The sequence below is a fragment of the Sorex fumeus genome, unplaced genomic scaffold (genome assembly GCF_029834395.1).
Source record: "Sorex fumeus unplaced genomic scaffold, SorFum_2.1 ptg000265l, whole genome shotgun sequence".
In the NCBI taxonomy this organism is placed as follows: Eukaryota; Metazoa; Chordata; class Mammalia; order Eulipotyphla; family Soricidae; genus Sorex; species Sorex fumeus.
In genome coordinates this window covers 32310824-32328991 of record NW_026606322.1, presented here as the reverse complement: position 1 = coordinate 32328991, position 18168 = coordinate 32310824, and the positions used below count along the sequence as shown (strand labels likewise).

Sequence of the window (18168 nt, the reverse complement as noted above, 5' to 3'; positions counted from 1 at the left end):
TGTGTGTGTGTGTGTGTTTAAGTTTTGGGGTCATGTTTGGTGATGCTCAGGGGTTACTCCTGGCAGTACTCAGGGGACCATATTGGATGCTGGGGCCCAAGGATGTGTCAGAGGCATCTGAAGCAATTGCCCTACCTACTTTTGGCTAGGATATTTTAAATTCATCTTAAGTTTTCTGTCACTTGATGTCTTGAGTGTGAGTAGAGATAGAAAAATAAGTTATTGAAGCCAGGTATTCATTGAATGCTTGAATAAAAACGTTATTTGACGGGGCCGGAGAAGTAGTGCAGTGGGTAAGGCTCTTGAATTGCAAGTGGCTGACCCAGTTTGATCCCCAGCCCTATATAAGGTCCCTTGAGCACCAAGCCAGGAGTAAGCCACCCCTGCCTGGTGTGACCCCAAAACAAACAAAAGTTTTTTGATATCTCTTGTAACCATTTTTTTAAAGTGAAGGAAAATAATTTAATTTAAATATAAGGAGACTCAGAGAGAAAGAGGGAGAGAGTACATATTGTAGTTTGTAAGGTAGAGAGCAGAGAATGCAGCTTCAATTGGGGGGAGCACGGGGAGGTGGGGTGTAGGGGAGGGTCTCCAAGAAGTCCTCAGTAGATCTGGAGCCTCTTCAGTGATACTCGAATCAGACCCATGGTTCAGGAAACTGGGCTGTCCGCAAGCACGGCAAGAATCTTAACCCCTGTTACTGTCTCTCTGACCCTTTAACCAGTTTTTTAAGTCATTAGAATGCATGACGAAAACTAAAAATGTTTCTTCTTTCCATGATGCTGTTTTACTGGTGTACGTAGCATTATTGTTCTCTTAAGGGTATAGTTATCCACAGAGAACAGAATTCTGGTAAATGTTTCTCTTGCAACAATTCCCTCTTTTAATAGATCAACTGTATCACTGTCATCCATTTACTCTTGAGCGGCATCAGTAACATCTCATTCATCCCAGCCCTGAGATTGTAGCAGCCTCTCCTTACTCGTTTTTCCCAGTGCTGCTGTATTGGAGGCTCTTTTAGGATCAGGGGAATGAGACTCTTTATTGTTACTGTTTTTGGCATATTGAATAGCCACGGGTAGCTTGACAGGCTCTGCCTTGAGGGTGGGATACTCTTGGTAACTTGCCGGGCTCTCCAAGAGGGACAGAGAATACAAGCAAGTATGTTAAAACCAAACACATGTGGGCTAGCCTATAAGAGTCTAGCACAGACTCGTTCGCTCTAAGAAATACTGCTGTCCTTCTCTTTTGGGAGCTTTGTTTATAGTCTCTCAATCTTAGTCAGTTTGATGAGATTACATGGGGCCAGGGGCAGTGTGTGGGTGTGACTGCCAAGCTACTGGAAAATGGATTTGGGTGGAGGAGGTCCAGCCCTGATCCCAGCAGGCTTGGAGATCTCAGTCAAGCATACCTGGGTCCTGCATACCTGGGTTCTTCTGCCAGTTCCTTCATGCCTGAGGCTCATCCAAGCCTGTGGAGAGTTTTAATAGATGCTTACTCTTAATTTGAGTGTCAGTTAATGTAGATTTTTGAATCTTGGAAGTATTTTCTTTTGGTAAGAATCAGGAATCACTTAATTGCATTTAAAGTTTTTTTGTTATTTGCACGGATATAAAATAATGCCTCTGGAGGTGAGATTATAATTAATAATAGTACTAATGTAGTGATAGTAGCTAATATATATATATTTTGCTCTTATTTATTTTGTTGTTGTTTGGGTCACACCCAATGATGCTCAGGAGTTACTTCTGCCTCTGCACTCAGGATTCACTCCTGGCAGTGTTGGGAGGACCATATGGGATGCTGGGGATTGAACCAAGGTTGGGTGTGTGCAAGAAAAGCTCCCTAACCACTGTATTATCTCTCTGGCCCTATATTTTGCTCCTACTTCATGTCAAGCACTCATCTGAGTATTTATGTGGATGACTTTTCAGTGCTTACAGTCATTCTTTGGCTGGTGTTGTTACCGTTTCTCACTTTACAGATTCTGAAGTTTGGGTATTATGAAGTTCAGAACGTGTAGTAATTACTTGACTTTGAACACTGGGATCTTGCCTGTAGCTCTCATTTATTGACACTGCATAGCTACCATGTATTTCAGTGGTCTTTCCAAAGGATGTTCTGAAACTTGGATTTGTTGAGGTTAAAAAAGTTATTTTGTCCTTTGGGAGGTCTTCCCTCCTGGGTGCTTGGCAGCCACTTGGCCCCTGCAACACTGGGGATTGAGGGAGCTCTCTGGCCCTTGTATAAGTTCACATCTTTTGGGAGGTGGCTTTCTCAAATGGTGCTACAGAAGCCCCAGAGCCTCTCCTGGATTCTCTGCCTGCCAGGCAGGTGGGTCGCTGCTGGGGCCCAAGGATGTGGTGCTGCTCAGGTCCTAAAGTGCAATGCTTGGGGACCTCCAGGGCTACACCCAGCAATGCATAGGGGACCCAGATACCAAGCATAGAGCCCGGCTCAGCCACATGCAAGGCATGTGTATTCCTTAGCCCTTACATTAATCTCCCTATTTCATGCTAGGCTAAAATGTTGAAATGGCAAAACAGTGCGTTTATGCAGGGGTTAGTAATTGCTCTATACTTCTTTTTAGCTGTCTGTTAATTTTAAAAATGTGAGTTTAGAAATGCTAAGTTTTATTCATAAGCTTAGGGAACTATATTTTGATTACTTGCTTGCATATTTTTCTAAGAGAATAATTTAAACTTTTGTGTTCATCTTACTGTTTTCAGAGAGTGAGTAAAGGAATTCTCAAAGCTTTTGGTAATTGTACTGAAAAGTTGGATGAAGAACTGAAAAATAAAGTTAGAGGTAATATCTGACTACTTGAACTAAACCACCTGTCGTTTAAATAAGACTTACAGCTTTCATGTGCTTAGGAAACTGGGTGATCTCATTGGACAGTATTATTCTGTTATCTTCTGTTAAACTTACTAAGAATATTTCCAGAAACATAGAAAAATTATAAGAGGATTTTGTATAAAACATTTTCCGTGTTTTCTGGGTTTTTAAAGTTTTAAATGGAGTTTAGCTTTATATATACATTGTATATACATATATATACATATATACATCTATATACGTAGAGATGTATATCTGTGTGCATATGTACAAGTTACAAAGTCTATTAAATAGCTGTATTACTCATGCCTAATGTTAAGACAATAGGTGTAGAAGTGATGTAGAAAATCATCAGCCTGGTTCAGTCTGCGCATTTTATTTTTAATTTTTTTTTTTTGGCTTTTTTGGGTCACACCTGGTGATGCACAGAGGTTACTCCTGGCTTTGCACTCAGAAATTACCCCTGGTGGTGCTCAGGGGACCATATGGGATGCTGGGAATCAAACCCGGGTCGGCCGTGTGCAAGGCAAACGCCCTACCTGCTGTGCTATTGCTCCAGCCCCTTAATGTTATTTATTTATTTTGGCTTTTTGAAATCATACCCAGCAATGCTCAGGGGTTACTCCTGGATCTGCACTCAGGAATTACTCCTGCTGGTGCTTGGGGGACCATATGGGATGCTGGGAGTCGAACCTGGGTTGGCCACATGCAAAGAAAATGCCCTACCAGTGGTATTGTTGTTCTGGCCCTAATCCGTTCTTTTTTACTAGTGGGATATTAATATATAGACAATCTCAAAAAAAAAGCCAAAAAAAAAAACCCAACAAAACAGAAAACAGCCAGGGGCCAGAGCTATAGTACAGTGGGGAGCTTTATCTCAAGGATCCCGGAGTACCACCAAGAGTAATCCCCAAGTATCGCCAGGTATGATCCAAAAAGCCAAAAAAGAAGTAAAAGAAAATCTCATTGACTGGCATTATTTTCCACTGACTTGATTTTGGATAAGACCTTTTCTTTTCATAAGATGGTGATATTGTTAAATTGTGTTATAATCAAAACTAAAATCTATGCTGCCAGTTATATAAGAAAATAGAATTATGGCAATTATAGGGAAAAATGAGTTTATGGAATTAGAAATAAAATGAATTGATATTTATATTTTATTTTTTATTTGCTCGAGCAGGCCCAGTAACGTCTCCATTGGAGACTTTGTTGTTACTGTGTCTGGCATATCGAATACGTCATGGGGAGCTTGCCAGGCTCTGCCGTGCGGGCGAGATGCTCTCGGTAGCTTGCCGGGCTCTCCGAGAGGGGCAGAGGAATCGAACTCGGGTCGGCCATGTTGGCCGCTTGTAAGGCGAACGCCCTACCGCTGTGCTATCTTTATTTAGTCACCATGAAGTTACAAAGTTGTTCATGACTGGGTTTCAGGCGTACAGTGTTTCAGCACCAGTCTCTTATCCAGTGTCCACTTTCCTCCACCAATGCTAAAATATTTTTTTTGGTTTTTTTTTTTGTTTGTTTTTTTGTTTTGTCACATTAACAAATATTCAGGACTTAATCCTGGCAGGCTCAGGGAACCATATGGGGTGCTGGGATCTAACCCAGGTCATCTGTTTGCAAGACAAACACCCTACATGCTCTATGATCATTCCAGCCCCCAACAATAAAAATTTGGAGCTAGACAGATGAAAATGTACTTTTACCTTAGTTAATTTGTTCATTGATTTGCTAGAGCGGGCCCAGTAATGTCTCCATTTTGAGACTTGTTACTGGGTTTCGCATATTGAATACATTACGGGTAGCTTGCCAGGCTTTGCCGTGCAGGTGATATATTCTTGTTAGCTTGCCGGGCTCTCCAAGAGGAGCAGAGGAATTGAACCCAGCTCGTCTGGGCTGGCTGAGTACAAGGGAAATGCCTTACCGCTGTGCTATCACGCCAGCCCAATTATATAATAATAATCAATAAACTTTCTTTCCCTTGTAGATTATGAAAAGAAAAAATCAGTACCAAGTTTTGTAGACCGGATTTTTGGTGGTGAACTAACTAGTACCATTATGTGTGATGAATGCAGAACTGTAAGTAGATGTAGTATGGATGAGATTTTATTAATAGTTTTTTTTTTCCATGTGGTGTTTAGGGCTACACCCAGCAGTGCTCAGGGCTTGCTCCTGACCCTGTGCTCAGGGATCATGCCTGGTGGGCTAGTGGGACCATATGGGATTTGGGGGATTAAACCTGGGTTGATTGCATGCAAGGCAAGCGCCTTACCTGCTGTACTATATCTCCGGCTCCAATAATTTTTTTTTTTTGTCCTTTTGGGCCACACATAGGGATGCTAAAGGGTTACTCCTGTAATTTCTGCAGTCAGAAATTACTCCTGGCAGTGCTTGGAGGACCATATGGGATGCCAGGGATCAACCAGGGTTGGCTGCGTACAAAGCAAATGCCCTACGCACTGTAGTATTGTTTCGGCCCCTAAATAATTTTAATAGGGTACAGTTAATCACTTGCTTCATTGAACTATCCATATATGTTTAGTTCTTTGTAGGAACTATCAGTACTCCTTGTGTCTTGGAGTTATAAGGAGTTATAAGTTAAAATTTTTTCCAATCCAAATTCTTAAACTGTGAGTAATGTTCTTTAGTTATTGTGGGTACCATGCCAAGTGGTGTTTTTTTGGGAGGGAGGGAGCATGATTGAGCCCAGGCCTGTGCTGTAGTGCCTGAGCTGTATCCTAGCCAAACCATTAATTTAAATTTAGTTTGGGGTTTAAATGATTTTATAATGGCCTTCAAAGGAAGATTAAAATCTGACCATGATCTGTCCAGCTGCATAGCTGCAGAAAGTTACCTTTCTAAGTTCTAACTGAGCGTTCCCCATTTCCTCTTACCCCTTCCCATCAGTTACTCTTGTGTTTAGTATTCATAGTGAATTCTTTTCATCCTTTCACATTTTCTTTTTTGGATTAAGGTCTCCTTGGTTCATGAGTCTTTCCTTGATTTGTCTCTACCAGTTTTAGATGACCAGGTAAGACAATTGAGTTTATTTTAGTAGTTAGTTTCTTCTGTTCAATTTTAATGGAAACTTTGTCCCCTTTTCTGTGTTTGTGCATTAGTAATTTGTGGAGAATTTTTCTTAATTGTTTGAAATAGAATTTTAAAGTTTTTATTATTAGTATTATTTTTTGGTTTGTTTTGAGGGCATACCTGGAGGTGCTCAGGGCTTACACCTGGCTCTGCGCTCAGGGAACATTCCTTGGGGGCTTGGGATAGCATATAGCGGCACCTGGGATTGAACCTAGGTAAGCTGCATTCAAGGCAAGCGCCCTACCCACTATACTGTCACTCCATTCTCAAGATAGATTTTTTTTAGATTTGAGTAAAACATCAGTAATTTTATTTTTAAGAGAATGGTATGCGTCAAATTTTTGGGAAGCAAGCCCACATCATGGGGTCAGAGGCTCTGTGTTTAGTGATTACTCCTGATGTTACCTTGGGGGCCCTGTGGTGACAGGAATTAAACTCTGACCTCCCACATGCAGAACATGTTCTTGAGCCCCTTAAGCTCACCGGAGAATTTTTTTTTTCTTTCTGGATCACACCCGGCAATGCACAGGGGTTAGTCCTGGCTCTGCACTTAGGAATTATTCCTGGCAGTGCTCAGGGGACCGTATGGGATGCTGGGAATCGAATCTGGGTTAGCCATGTGCAAGACAAATGCCCTGCCTGCTGTGCTGTTGCTCCAGCCCCTCACCGGAGAATTTTTTTTTTTTTTTTTTTTGCTTTTTGGGTCACACCCAGCAATGCAAGGGGTTACTCCTGGCTCTGCACTCAGAAATTACCCCTGATGGTGCTCAGGGGACCATATGGGATGCTGGGAATCGAACCTGGGTTGGCCACATGCAAGGCCCTTCCCGCTGTGCTATTACTCCAGCCCCTCACCCGAGAATTTTTAAAAATTCTCTTTCCACTATAGTTTTATTGAGAAATAATTGATTGAAAATCTTTAAAGATAAATAACTTACTTATGGGGAAATAGTTTCTTAACATTACAAGGTATGATTTCATTATTTAACAGCAATCACAGATCCCTGACAGTCTTAAGAGTATTTCAGTTTTAAACTGTATTAATTTGGTCCTTTTGAAGAAGTAATAGGAAAAAAGATGATATGTAATGAATGTTGAATATCATTGTTCAACTTAATATGAATTAGTGTTCTTTTTTTTGGGGGGGGGTCACCCCGCAATGCTCAGGGTTTACTCCTCGCTCTGCACTCAGGAATTACTCCTGGTGGTGCTTGGGGTACCGTATGGGATGCTGCGAATAGAAACCGGGTCGGCCGCGTGCAGGGCAAACGCCCTACCTACTGGACTATTGCTCCAGACCCTGAATTAGTATTCTTAGTAGTGGTTAAAGTTTTACCAGCCTGGTTCTTTTCTTAAAATCATATGCAAAAAGAGTAATGAACAAAAAGGAAATTTGATAATCAATTAGAAGGTAAAAATATTTAGATATTAATAATTAAAACAGCATATGTAATAAAATTAATTGTATTCCTTTGTATTTTACTTGTCTGGGTCTTTGCTTTCTTTCATTTAATTTTACTTTGGTTTTTGTGTCATATCCAACAGTTCTCAGCTTACTCCTGGCTCTGTGCTCAGGGAGCACTCAGGTGGGTCCTACCCATATGGGGTTCCTGGGCAGGACCTGGGTTGGCCTTGTCGAGGCAAGTGCCCTACCTGCTCTACTACCACTCAGGCCTTGCTCTTGTTTTAAAATTTTAAACTGGTTTATATGTTTTCTCAGTGCTCACAGATTGTTTTCTGGTTTTGAGATGAATGCATTTTGTCCTGGATATGTTTTCAGTTGTGGAGGGGAAAAGATAGCACAAACATATACGGAATAGAAACATACTTGGGTAACATGAAGTTTCTTTTCATCAAACATAGTAGTAAAATTTAATAATTGTCCCAATATTTTCTATTGTCTTCTTATTAAAGAGTGGTAAGAAAACCATATATGATAAAAATCTGAAAAAGACAATGGAGGATGAAGATAAAGAGAGTGAGGAGGAAAAAGACAATGACAGTTATATAAAAGAGAGAAATGATATTCCTTCAGGAATGAGTAAACACTTACAGAAAAAAGCTAAGAAGCAAGCCAAAAAACAAGCCAAGGTAAGTAGAAAGAAACCATGCCCCCCAACTTAAAATTTTGAATTATTAAAGTCAGAATGACATTGGTAAATAGATCTGTTTTTAATACATAGTACTTTTTACTTGGCAGACAGGGTAAGCTCATTTAGTTTTCTCTGCAGAGGAATTCATTTTAGTGTGCTTTTGTTCCTTATTTTTAAATCCTGCATTATATCTGGTAGCTTTCCAAAAAGTTTCTTGATTTGTTTCCATACTTTTAAAAATTAAATCATCCTGAATTTCAAAGTTACAAAATTATTCATGACTTAGTTCCAGTCATACAATATTCCAACACCAATCCCTTCTTCAGTGACCACTTCCCTTCACCTAAGTGAAGGTAGGTATCATTTTGCAGTTTGCATCTAAGGTAACTTTCAAAAAAGTTTCTTGATTTTCCCCTCCTCCCCCATATTTAAAAAAATTAAATCAACCTGAGTTTAAAAGTTACAATATTATTCATGATTGAGTTCCAGTCATACAGTGTTCTAACAGTAATCCCTTCATCAATAACCACTTCCATTCACCATTTTTTATTTTTTCAATTTTTCTTCTGGTCTTCTCTTTGGGCCACACCCAGCAGTGCTCAGGGATTTTTCCTGGCTCTGCACAAATGAATTACTCCTGGTGGTGCTTGGGGCACCAGATGGCATGCTGGAGATTGAACTGGGGTCGACCGCATGCAAGGCAAAAATGCCTTACTCTCAATACTATCTTTCCAATTCCCTTTTCTTGATTTTGTTTTTTTAAAACAATTTTGGAGTTTTAAATACATTGATGTTCAAAAGTTTAAAAAAAAATTTAACAGGACTAGGGATGTGACTCACTTGCCTGCATGTGTGGGGTCCCATTTGCAATCCTGGCATAGCCAAAAAGAAAGGGAATACATTGCATCTCCTTCCTACTTAGGACCTTTTATCACATAAACACTGGCTTTTTCGGTAGGTATCATTTTGCAGTTTCTTCTGGAAAATATGATCAAATGTAAATACAAATGCAGTCTTCATCCTTTTGGCTACAACCTTAATTTTCCTTTTCTCTATATTTTGAAGTAACATTGCATCATAACATAAATCAGTTTCAGATGTGTATCATTAAAAATCAGCATGTGTATATACTATATTAAGTTCACCACTTAAAGTCCAAATCTGGGGCCAGAACAAAAATAGAGCAGGTAGGGTGTTTGCCTTTATGTGGCTGACTTACTGCCAGAGGTGATCTCTGAGTACAGAGCCATGAGTGCAGACCAGAGGGCATTGGGGAAGGTGTTTGCCTTGCACACAGTGAACCCAGGTTTGATTGTCAGCACCTATGGTCCCAAGCACTTTCAGGAGTGATTCCTGAATAGACAGCCAGCATCACCAAGGGTGGCCCCCAAAACAAAAACAAAAAACCCACAAAAAACTGGGACCAGGACTCCTATCTCCTGATTTCAGATGCAGAGTTCCCCAAGGGTTGTGCAAATTCAGAGTCACGTTGTAAGAGTTGTTTTGCATTCATCTGATGATATCTTAAAATAGAACATATTTGGATCTCCTGTTCTTGATAACTGAGTTTTCTGGGTACCCCTTTCCTTTTGCACTCCATGCAAGTGCCTACCCCCACTCCCCTCCCTTCCATCTTTGCTGTTTCTGCACAGTAGGGGACACGGTGCTTCCTCACCCTCCATCTCTGGCAGAAGATGCAGTAAAGATTATCCAAAATGGGCTCAGGGATCACTCCTTGTAGTGCTTAGGGAACCGTCTGTGCTGCTGGGAATCGAACCAGCATCGGCCACATGGAAGACAATCTACTGGCTCTCTCTGGCTTTAGGCATTTATTCCAGTAACAGGAATCTTAACAAGATCCTTTTTCTAATATTTGGAAACAGGCTGCAAATGGCAAAAAGATGCTTTTAGAGGAAAAAGCCCTAAATTCCCAGACTCACGCAAGTTTGGTTTAACACAGTACTCTGTCTCGGCTGCTGCTTTTGGAACACAGATCATATCTAATTTGCCCGACTAAAATATTTTTTGAGGATTGACAGTAGTTTATTCCTGCTTCTAGTTAGGGGACTTCTCGATTCTGTTTGACCCATAGTAAAGGAGCTTTTGTTATTGGTACCTGAGAGAGAAACCAAGGCTATACTGTGTCACTGAGCTATGTGCCCAGAAAAGGAACATTTAGTCTCAGAATTCTGGGGGTGAATTCTTTCTTCTTGAGCTCTTGGGGTCGATGTGATATACACTAGCTTTTTCTCTTCTGGTCTCCTTTCTGTTTTGGATTGAACGTAGGGCCTTACACAGGCAAGGCATATATTCTACCGCCAAACTTCATCTCTGACTCTATTTATTTCTCTTGGTCTGAGAACTGGGCTGGAGCGATAGCACAGCGGGTAATGTGTTTGCCTTCCATGTAGCCGACCCGAGTTCAATTCCTCTACCCCTCTTCGGAGAGTCTGGCAAGCTACCGAGAGTATCTCGCCCACATGGCAAAGCCTGGCAAACTCCCAGTGATGTATTAGATATGCCAAAAAACAGTAACAAGTCTCACAATTTGTTGTGGACATTACGGGTGCCTGCTTGAGCAAATTGATGAACAACAGGAGGACAGTGCTACAGTGCTATAGTGTCTGAGAACTATTTTTTTATTTGTGTATTACAGAACCAACGAAGGCAACAAAAAATTCAAGAAAAAGTTCTTCATTTAAATGATATAGGTACCCTTGATCATTCTGAAGAAATTGAACCTGATATTGAAATGTCACCTCAGGAAGAAGAGGATAGTAAGCCCAACCATATTTCAGACGAAGATGTTGTAGATAAAGAATATTGTATTAACAATCAGAAGGATTTGGATGACCAAGAGAAAATGATCGACAGTGTAACTGACAATCAAAAATCTGTAGAGGAAGTAGACATGAGAAATGGCCACGGGGATAAGGACCTGGAGGACGTGGCATCTCCTCCGCCTGAATGTACCAAGCACTTAAACGGTGCTTACCTGCCGGAAGTGAGCAATGGCGAGGTAGACCTCTCTAGTGATTTCGAAAACCTTCAGTTGAATGCTGCTCTCCAACCTGACGACATCGATATCGAGCTTCTGAATGAGGGCCCTGCTCCCGGGCCCCCAGCCTACGAGGTGGTGAACGAAGACCCAGAGACTGCCTTCTGCACACTGGCCAGCAGGACAACCCTCAACCCCGACGAGTGTTCCATCCAGCATTGTCTGTATCAGTTCACCCGGAACGAGAAGCTTCGCGATGCCAACAAGCTGCTTTGTGAGGTGTGCACCCGGAGACAGTATCATGGACCAAAGGCCAACGTGAAAGGTACTGAGGTCCGCAGGGTGAGCAGAGCGAAAGTTCCTTCTGTAAGACTGGGGGTGAGATGCATCGTCTGCTCTCCTGACTTGCCAAGGCAGTGTTCCAAGACGCAGTTGGCATGCAGACAGTAAGAGTCCTGCTGTTCTCAGGGTGCCAGGGTTTGGACTGCGTCGGTAGGCTCCCACTTCCTTGGAAGTGTTTCCATGGGAGGGTGGCAGCAGAGCTCTCTGTCGCAGCCACAGTGAGACAGTTTGACTCTCTTTTGCTTCTCCCTGGGGCTGAGTCCTTGCCCACAGGATAGTTTTTTGGGTTTTTTTTTTTTTTTTCCTGCTTTTTGGGTCATACCCGGCGATGCACAGTGGTTACTCCTGGTTCATGCACTCAGGAATTAGTCCTGGTGGTGCTCAGGGTACCATATGGGATGCTGGGAATCAAACCCCAGTCGACTGTGTGCAAGGCAAGTGCCCTACCCGCTGTGCTATGGCTCTAGCTCCTTGCCCACAGTTTGTTATCACAATAGGGTTATCACAGATACTGGCTACTTCTCTGAAGGTGTAGTTTCTTGTTGGCTTTATTTTATTTTATTTAGCCACACCAGGCAGTGTTAAGTAGCTGCTCCTAGCCTCGTGCTCAGGAACCTCTCCTAGTGGTACCAAGGGGTACACACCGTGCCGGGGATCGAACCTGGGCTCTGGCATGCAAGCATGTGCTCCTGCTAATGGTCTCTGAGCTCTCCTGTTATCTTTTGCACTAAAGTGAATTCCCCATAACTAGACGGAGGGATCATAGTCCTTTCTTAGAATCTCCCCCAAGAACAGAGCAGAAACATGTTGCTAATTCCCTCCTCCCAGTCCTCTACTTTCCCTTTTGGACTTGGCTAAATGGAGGAGGTCATCAAAGTATTTCAGAGTCTAGCTTTTATTTATTTACACGATGGTGTGGAAGGTCAGTTGTGTGGCTTTTTATTTATTTTACTAAAAAAAATTTTGTGTATTTTGGGTCACACCTGGCGATGCTCAGGGGTTATTCCTGGCTCTGCACTCAGGAATCACTCCTGGCAGTGCTCGGGGGATCATATGGGATGCTGGGAATCGAATCCGGGTTCGCTGCATGCAAGGTAAATGCCCTACCCACTGAACTGTCTCCCGAGCCCCTGTGGTTTTTTAAAGAAATCTGTTTGTTTTTGAGAAGCCATCGACAAGCTATAGTCCACAGGCCAAGTTTGACCTTTTACCGTCTTGATATGGTTTCTGAGGTTTTAAAAATGTATTTTGGGGGCCGGAACAATAGTACAGTGGGTAGGGCATTTGCCTTGCATGCTGTTGACCCTTGCTCAATCCCTGGCATCTCATATGGTAACTCCCATAGGAGTAACTCCCAAATATTGCTGGGTGTGACCCAATATAAGGACTGGAGAGATAGTGTAGCAGATTTGATCCCCGGCATCTCATATGGTACGGTGGATATCGCCAGGAGTGATTTCTGAGTAACTCCTGAGCACTGCCATGTCTAACTGTGACTCAAAAACTAAGAAAAAAAAACTTTACAGATAGGTGAGCATTCAAAAATGACTTGCTGAAAAGAAACATTAACTTTGACCCACTTAAAGTATTCTTACTCCAAAGCAGTTCTGATAGTGTTCTCTTCAGCAGGTGATATTTGTACTCAATTATGATTCTGTTTTGAAATCTATCAGTCAAAATTTGTGAAGTTTTTTTGTCATAAATACCAAGTATCTTGATTTTTGTCTTATTTATTCCCAAAACTCAAAATATTGTCTGACCCTTTGTAGGAAGTTTTTTGTTTCTTATTTTAGCTGTTTGAAATGATTTTTATAGCAAATCAGACTGCTTGAGGCCTAACATGATTTTCACATCCTACTATTTCTTTCTTTAGGTGAAAAGAAACATGTTTACACCAATGCCAAAAAGCAGATGCTGATTTCTCTCGCTCCTCCTGTTCTCACTCTTCATTTAAAGAGATTTCAACAGGTACCCATGACTTGTTACCCAGATACTCTTGAAATGTAGCACCTGTTTTATTTGTTTTTGTGTCAATGTATTGCTATGTTCCTTTGGTTTTCTGTTATTTGTTAATTCTGACCTTAGAGAGGGAGGACAGTTTAAAAAAATATAGGTACTTGGATAGAAGAAAATGTTTTGTGTGTGTATATGAAGGTGGAGGAGAAATGTAGGCATAGTCCTTCAGTTTTATTTGAATTCATGTTGATCTTTTACAAAATTATTATTATTATTAAAATTATTGGGATGGGGACATCACACCTGGTGGTGCTCAGGGCTTACTCCTGGCCTATCCCTCAGGGATCACTCCTGGCAAACTCGGGGGAATATATGGGGTGTCACGATCGAACAGGGTTCAGCCTCATGGAAGGCAAGTGCCCTGCCTACTGTACTATCATACCGGGCCCTGCTCTCTTTATAAATAGGAACCTCTCACTCTGACTACAGATTAAAATACAAAGATCAGTTAACTAGCTATATCTCATATTTAGGAATTTCAGTGGTAATTTTTTCTGCTTTTTGTATTAATCCCCCTTGACAAGAGAATTCTACCTTGGAATTTTCCCCCAAGCTTTGCCTTTTTTCTCCGTTTTTAAAATTTCACAACGCAGAGTACTAACCACTATACGATCACGGCAAAAATTTCAGTGTTAGATTTCTTTTTGGTCCATTTTAGTCTGGGGGCTCCCAGGTGATGTACAGGAGGCTTCGGCGCCCTCGGTCAGGCTGGAGGGTCACTGTGACGCTTGAGGATGCAGCCCTGCTCAAGCCCTAAGTGCCCAGCAAAGCTCGGGGAACCTCGCAGTTGCAGGGATTGAACTGAGCTTGGCTGCTTGTGACGCATACACTGTAATTTCCTGTTATCTCTGGGACCCGTTTTCTCTACATTTATGCAGAGTTTTGGTTCTTCTGAAAACCAGAAGTATATAAACTCATTTTTTTTAACTACTGTCAGTGAATTTTCTTTTTTCTTTTTTGAATTGTAGCTCAGATAACATGGTTACAATAGCGTTAACTTGTAGGGTTTTGATTTACAGACTTCAAGTACTTTCACTGCCACCAAAGTGCCCCAGACCCTCACCACGATTCTTAGGTCACTTCTAGTCTTCCTTTTTCTTTTTCCCCCAGTCCGTTCCCCCTCCCCCCCCATCCCCCTCCCCCCCCCCCCCCCCCCCCAGCCGGAACCTTGGATCGTCATCATTTTGGTGATGTATATTGTGCTTTTTACACCAGAATCTTTTCTGGAAGAGCACAGATTCATGAGCAGTTCAGTTCCAAATTCCCAAAGTCCCCTCATCCTTCTCATGACAAATAGGGTAGGTTTTTGAATAATCTACTGGTCAGCTGCAAGACAAGCACTCAGCCCACTGTAGTATCTCTCTGGCCCTGAATAAGAATCATTTGGTCCAGAATGAGGCTAAAATGTTTGACAGAAGCATTCTAGGGTCCCTTGAAAGTGCAAAGGATTAAGACATGCCCTGCATGTGACTGACATAGGTGTGCCCTGAAGACCGCCACATGCCAGGGTTGCTCAGGTAAATCCTGGCACCACAGTCTGCAGTGCCAACACTGACCTCCTGGGTACCTCTACCTCATCTTCCACCCCATACCCCCCAAAGGAGTATTCTGATTTTGCTAATTTTTAAGTACTCAAAACTTCTCTTCCGATCTGACTTTTCCAAATGGCTAAAGCAGGAATGCTGAGGATTTTCACATGGGGGCCTTTAAAAAGGTGTGTGTGTGTGTGTGTGTGTGTGTGTGTGTGTTGGGGGGAGGGGTTGCGCATGCACATGTGCGCACTCAGTAAAAACAAACCAGCTCTTATTTGTGGTTAGGAAAAATAGTTTCTTTTTTTAAAATTTTTATTACTGAGACACCATGAGTTACAGTTGTAGACTTACAAATTTTTGTACTTGGGTTTCAATTATACAATGATCAAATACCCATCCCTCCACCATGCCCATTTCCCACCACCACGGATCCCAGTATGCCTCTCACCCCCCCATCCCACCCTGCCTCTGTGGCAGGGCATTCCCTTTTGTTCTCTCTCTCCTCTTGGGTATTGTGGTTTGCAAAAGATGCACTGAGTGGAAATCATGTTTGGTCTATAGTCTACTTTCAGCATGCTTTTCCCATCCTGGGAGGATCTTCCTAACATCCTTTATTTGGTGCTCCCTTCTCTATCTGAGCTCCCTTTTCCCCTAGCATATGTGGCTGGCCTCCAAGCCATGGAGCAAACCTCCTGGTACTAATCCCGGCCACTCTTGGGTGTTAATCTCCTATTTTGTGACTTTATGTTCCTCAGATGAATGCAATCTTTCTATGTCTATCTGACTCATTTCGCTTAGCATGATACTTTCCATGTAGTACCACTTGTATGTAAATTTCATGACTTCATCTGGAAAAATAGTTTCTTAAGGTTGAATTTCGGCTGGTGGTGGTTCTCTGGGACATTGGAGTGGGACTGCAGTTAACCTAACGTTACTGACTTCTCAGGCAATAAATTCAGTCTGTTGTCTTTCTCTTTCTCTTTTTAGGCTGGTTTTAACCTACGCAAAGTCAACAGACACGTAAAATTTCCTGAAATCTTGGATTTGGCTCCCTTTTGTACCTTGAAATGTAAGGTAGGTGAAAGTGATCTTTTCAAGAAATATTTTAAAGGGAAGTCAAAGTTCCTAAAGATGCCCCCAGCAGTGATGTGTTGCTGCTGATTTAGGTATCATGTAAGAACTACTGACCCAGAGTGGGTCTTTGACCCGTGTGGCTCACAGTTTTCAAGATCTTGTGATGAATCATTGGAGCATTAGGGTGTTAATTCAGTTCAACATTTCTTGGAACTTCCATTATCATGAAAGTCATTGTCTTGGGAGCAGAAGGATAGCTCAGTGGACTGAGTGCATGCATACTTTGCCTGATGCCGGGGTTCACGCCCTGTCATTATCATATGGTACACAGGGCTTTTACAGGTGTCACAGAAAACAAACAGAACAAAAACGATTGTCTTGGCTAGCGTCCACAAAATGAAATGTAAACAGGTAGATTAATCCGTAATCCCACTTTCACATGTTTGAGAGCTAAGGCTGTGGTGATAATGCACTTTGCCCAACTTGTTGGTCCGTCATCGAAGGCCCAGAGTAAGCCCACACATGAACTACTGTTTAAGAAGGAGTAAACGTTAGTGAATGGAACAAGAGGCGCAAGGAACCAGGCAGAGAAGCAATTAGTAGTGCAGTGTGAAATGGTGTGGCAGAAGCTAATTTGGATTTTACAGTTTTGGGTCCAGAGACTGTTGAGAGATGAAACTGAAAAACTGAGATCCCAAGGGACTTCTAGAGGCTTCTTCCATGCAGGGGCTTTAGGGGCATGCCCCGGAAGGGCTGAACAGTTTAGAGAATGGAGTGCGTGTAGATGTGTGTCTGTGACGTGCCCGATCAGAGGTCTTTAAGATAGAGACTGAGGGCCAGGGGAATGTTTCCACAGGTAGAGGTATGTTCTGTATTTGTGAAGCCCCATGTTTGATCCCTCACACCACATGTACCCCAGGCACTGCGGTGACGGCCTGCTCACAGCATCACTGGAGTGGAGCACTGAACCTCAGGATTTCTTGGAGTGTCCCCTGGCTCCTGAGGAGGGGCCTTCTGGGGAACCCCTCACCCAATTCACTTACACACAAATAAGGTTCAGGAAGAGGAGTTGGGTATGTTTCCCAGGGCCTGGCGTCAGGGACCAGGCAGATGGGCAGAGAGGAGCATTAGAAATGGAGGGGGGATTAGAGCAGGAAGAATAGGCTCAGAGGGGGAGAAAGGACAGTGAGTTCAGCTGTGGAGAATATTGGTGCAGTTTTTTAAAATAGAGACTCAGTATGGGCCCAAGGCAGCTCACAATGCAGTGTACCTGGTTGTTTTTGTTCAGGGAGTCCCTGTGCTTCTGTGCAGACCTGGGAGGCAGAGTGCTGGAGGTCTCATCCGCAGCCACCACCATGTTCCCTCCTGTTCTCCTACTTGAGCTGATGCCCTGGCTCCAGTTGTAGTTGTTTTTGAAATCTTTTCGGGGTGATGTTTCGAAGGCATTCAGGATCACACAGGTCTGGAGGCCCAGTGCAGTACAGTTAGGGCTGCAGGGAAAGGTTTGTGATTCAGTCCGCAGGGCCTCTAGTCTTCTCCAGGGCCAGAGAGCAGAGAAGGTCAGTGGCAGAATTCTGGCACACATGAGTGGGAAAGGCGGACACTGGCATGAGGCAAGTCAGAGAAACTGTCCCGTGACACTGTCTTCAGGTCACACAGACCTCATGCTGAACAGGGAAGGCCCATGCACAAGTCAAATGTAGAATGGCGGGAATACCCTTTCATTCCTTCCCAGTTTAGAATCTACTGAGAAAATTATGACTGGAAACTGTCAAGTATAAAGTAAGTTGTCATCATTTTATATTAGCACTTGGGGGAATGACCACCTTTTTGGGCTCAATACCTCTTATTTGGATTAGCTTTGAATATACAGTCAGCAGGAATCCATCTTTCTTGCCTGAAATTCCCTTGCCTTAGGTTCAAGTTTCACAGTAAGGAGTAAGTGGCCTCGGAGTTAGACTGTTCGAGGAAGAAACTAGAAAAATGTGGATTAGATAATACAAGGCTCATGGTAAAATTTTCAAGAAGTCTTAACTGTTGAGTAAAGAGGTGAATGAGAATATTGGTGATAAAGCACATAGATGTTAAAATTTGAAACTTTTGGGACTGTAGCAATAGCATAGTGGGTAGAGCATTTGCCTTGCACGAGGCCAACCTGGGTTCGATTCCCAGCATCCCATATGGT

The 18168-nt window shown here is 42.6% G+C and overlaps 1 protein-coding gene across 5 annotated transcripts in view; it reads left to right on the top strand.

The window, feature by feature from the left end:
- Nucleotides 1–18168, top strand: part of USP16 (ubiquitin specific peptidase 16) — a 35679-nt gene that overhangs the window by 14731 nt on the left and 2780 nt on the right. For all 5 annotated transcript variants that reach the window (XM_056109473.1, XM_056109471.1, XM_056109476.1 and 2 more), the window contains 7 exons: nt 2730–2808; nt 4826–4917; nt 5813–5869; nt 7843–8019; nt 10678–11344; nt 13235–13329; nt 15897–15983. In XM_056109473.1, the coding sequence (XP_055965448.1) occupies nt 2730–2808; nt 4826–4917; nt 5813–5869; nt 7843–8019; nt 10678–11344; nt 13235–13329; nt 15897–15983 (1254 nt within the window). The remainder of the gene's footprint in view (nt 1–2729; nt 2809–4825; nt 4918–5812; nt 5870–7842; nt 8020–10677; nt 11345–13234; nt 13330–15896; nt 15984–18168) is intronic.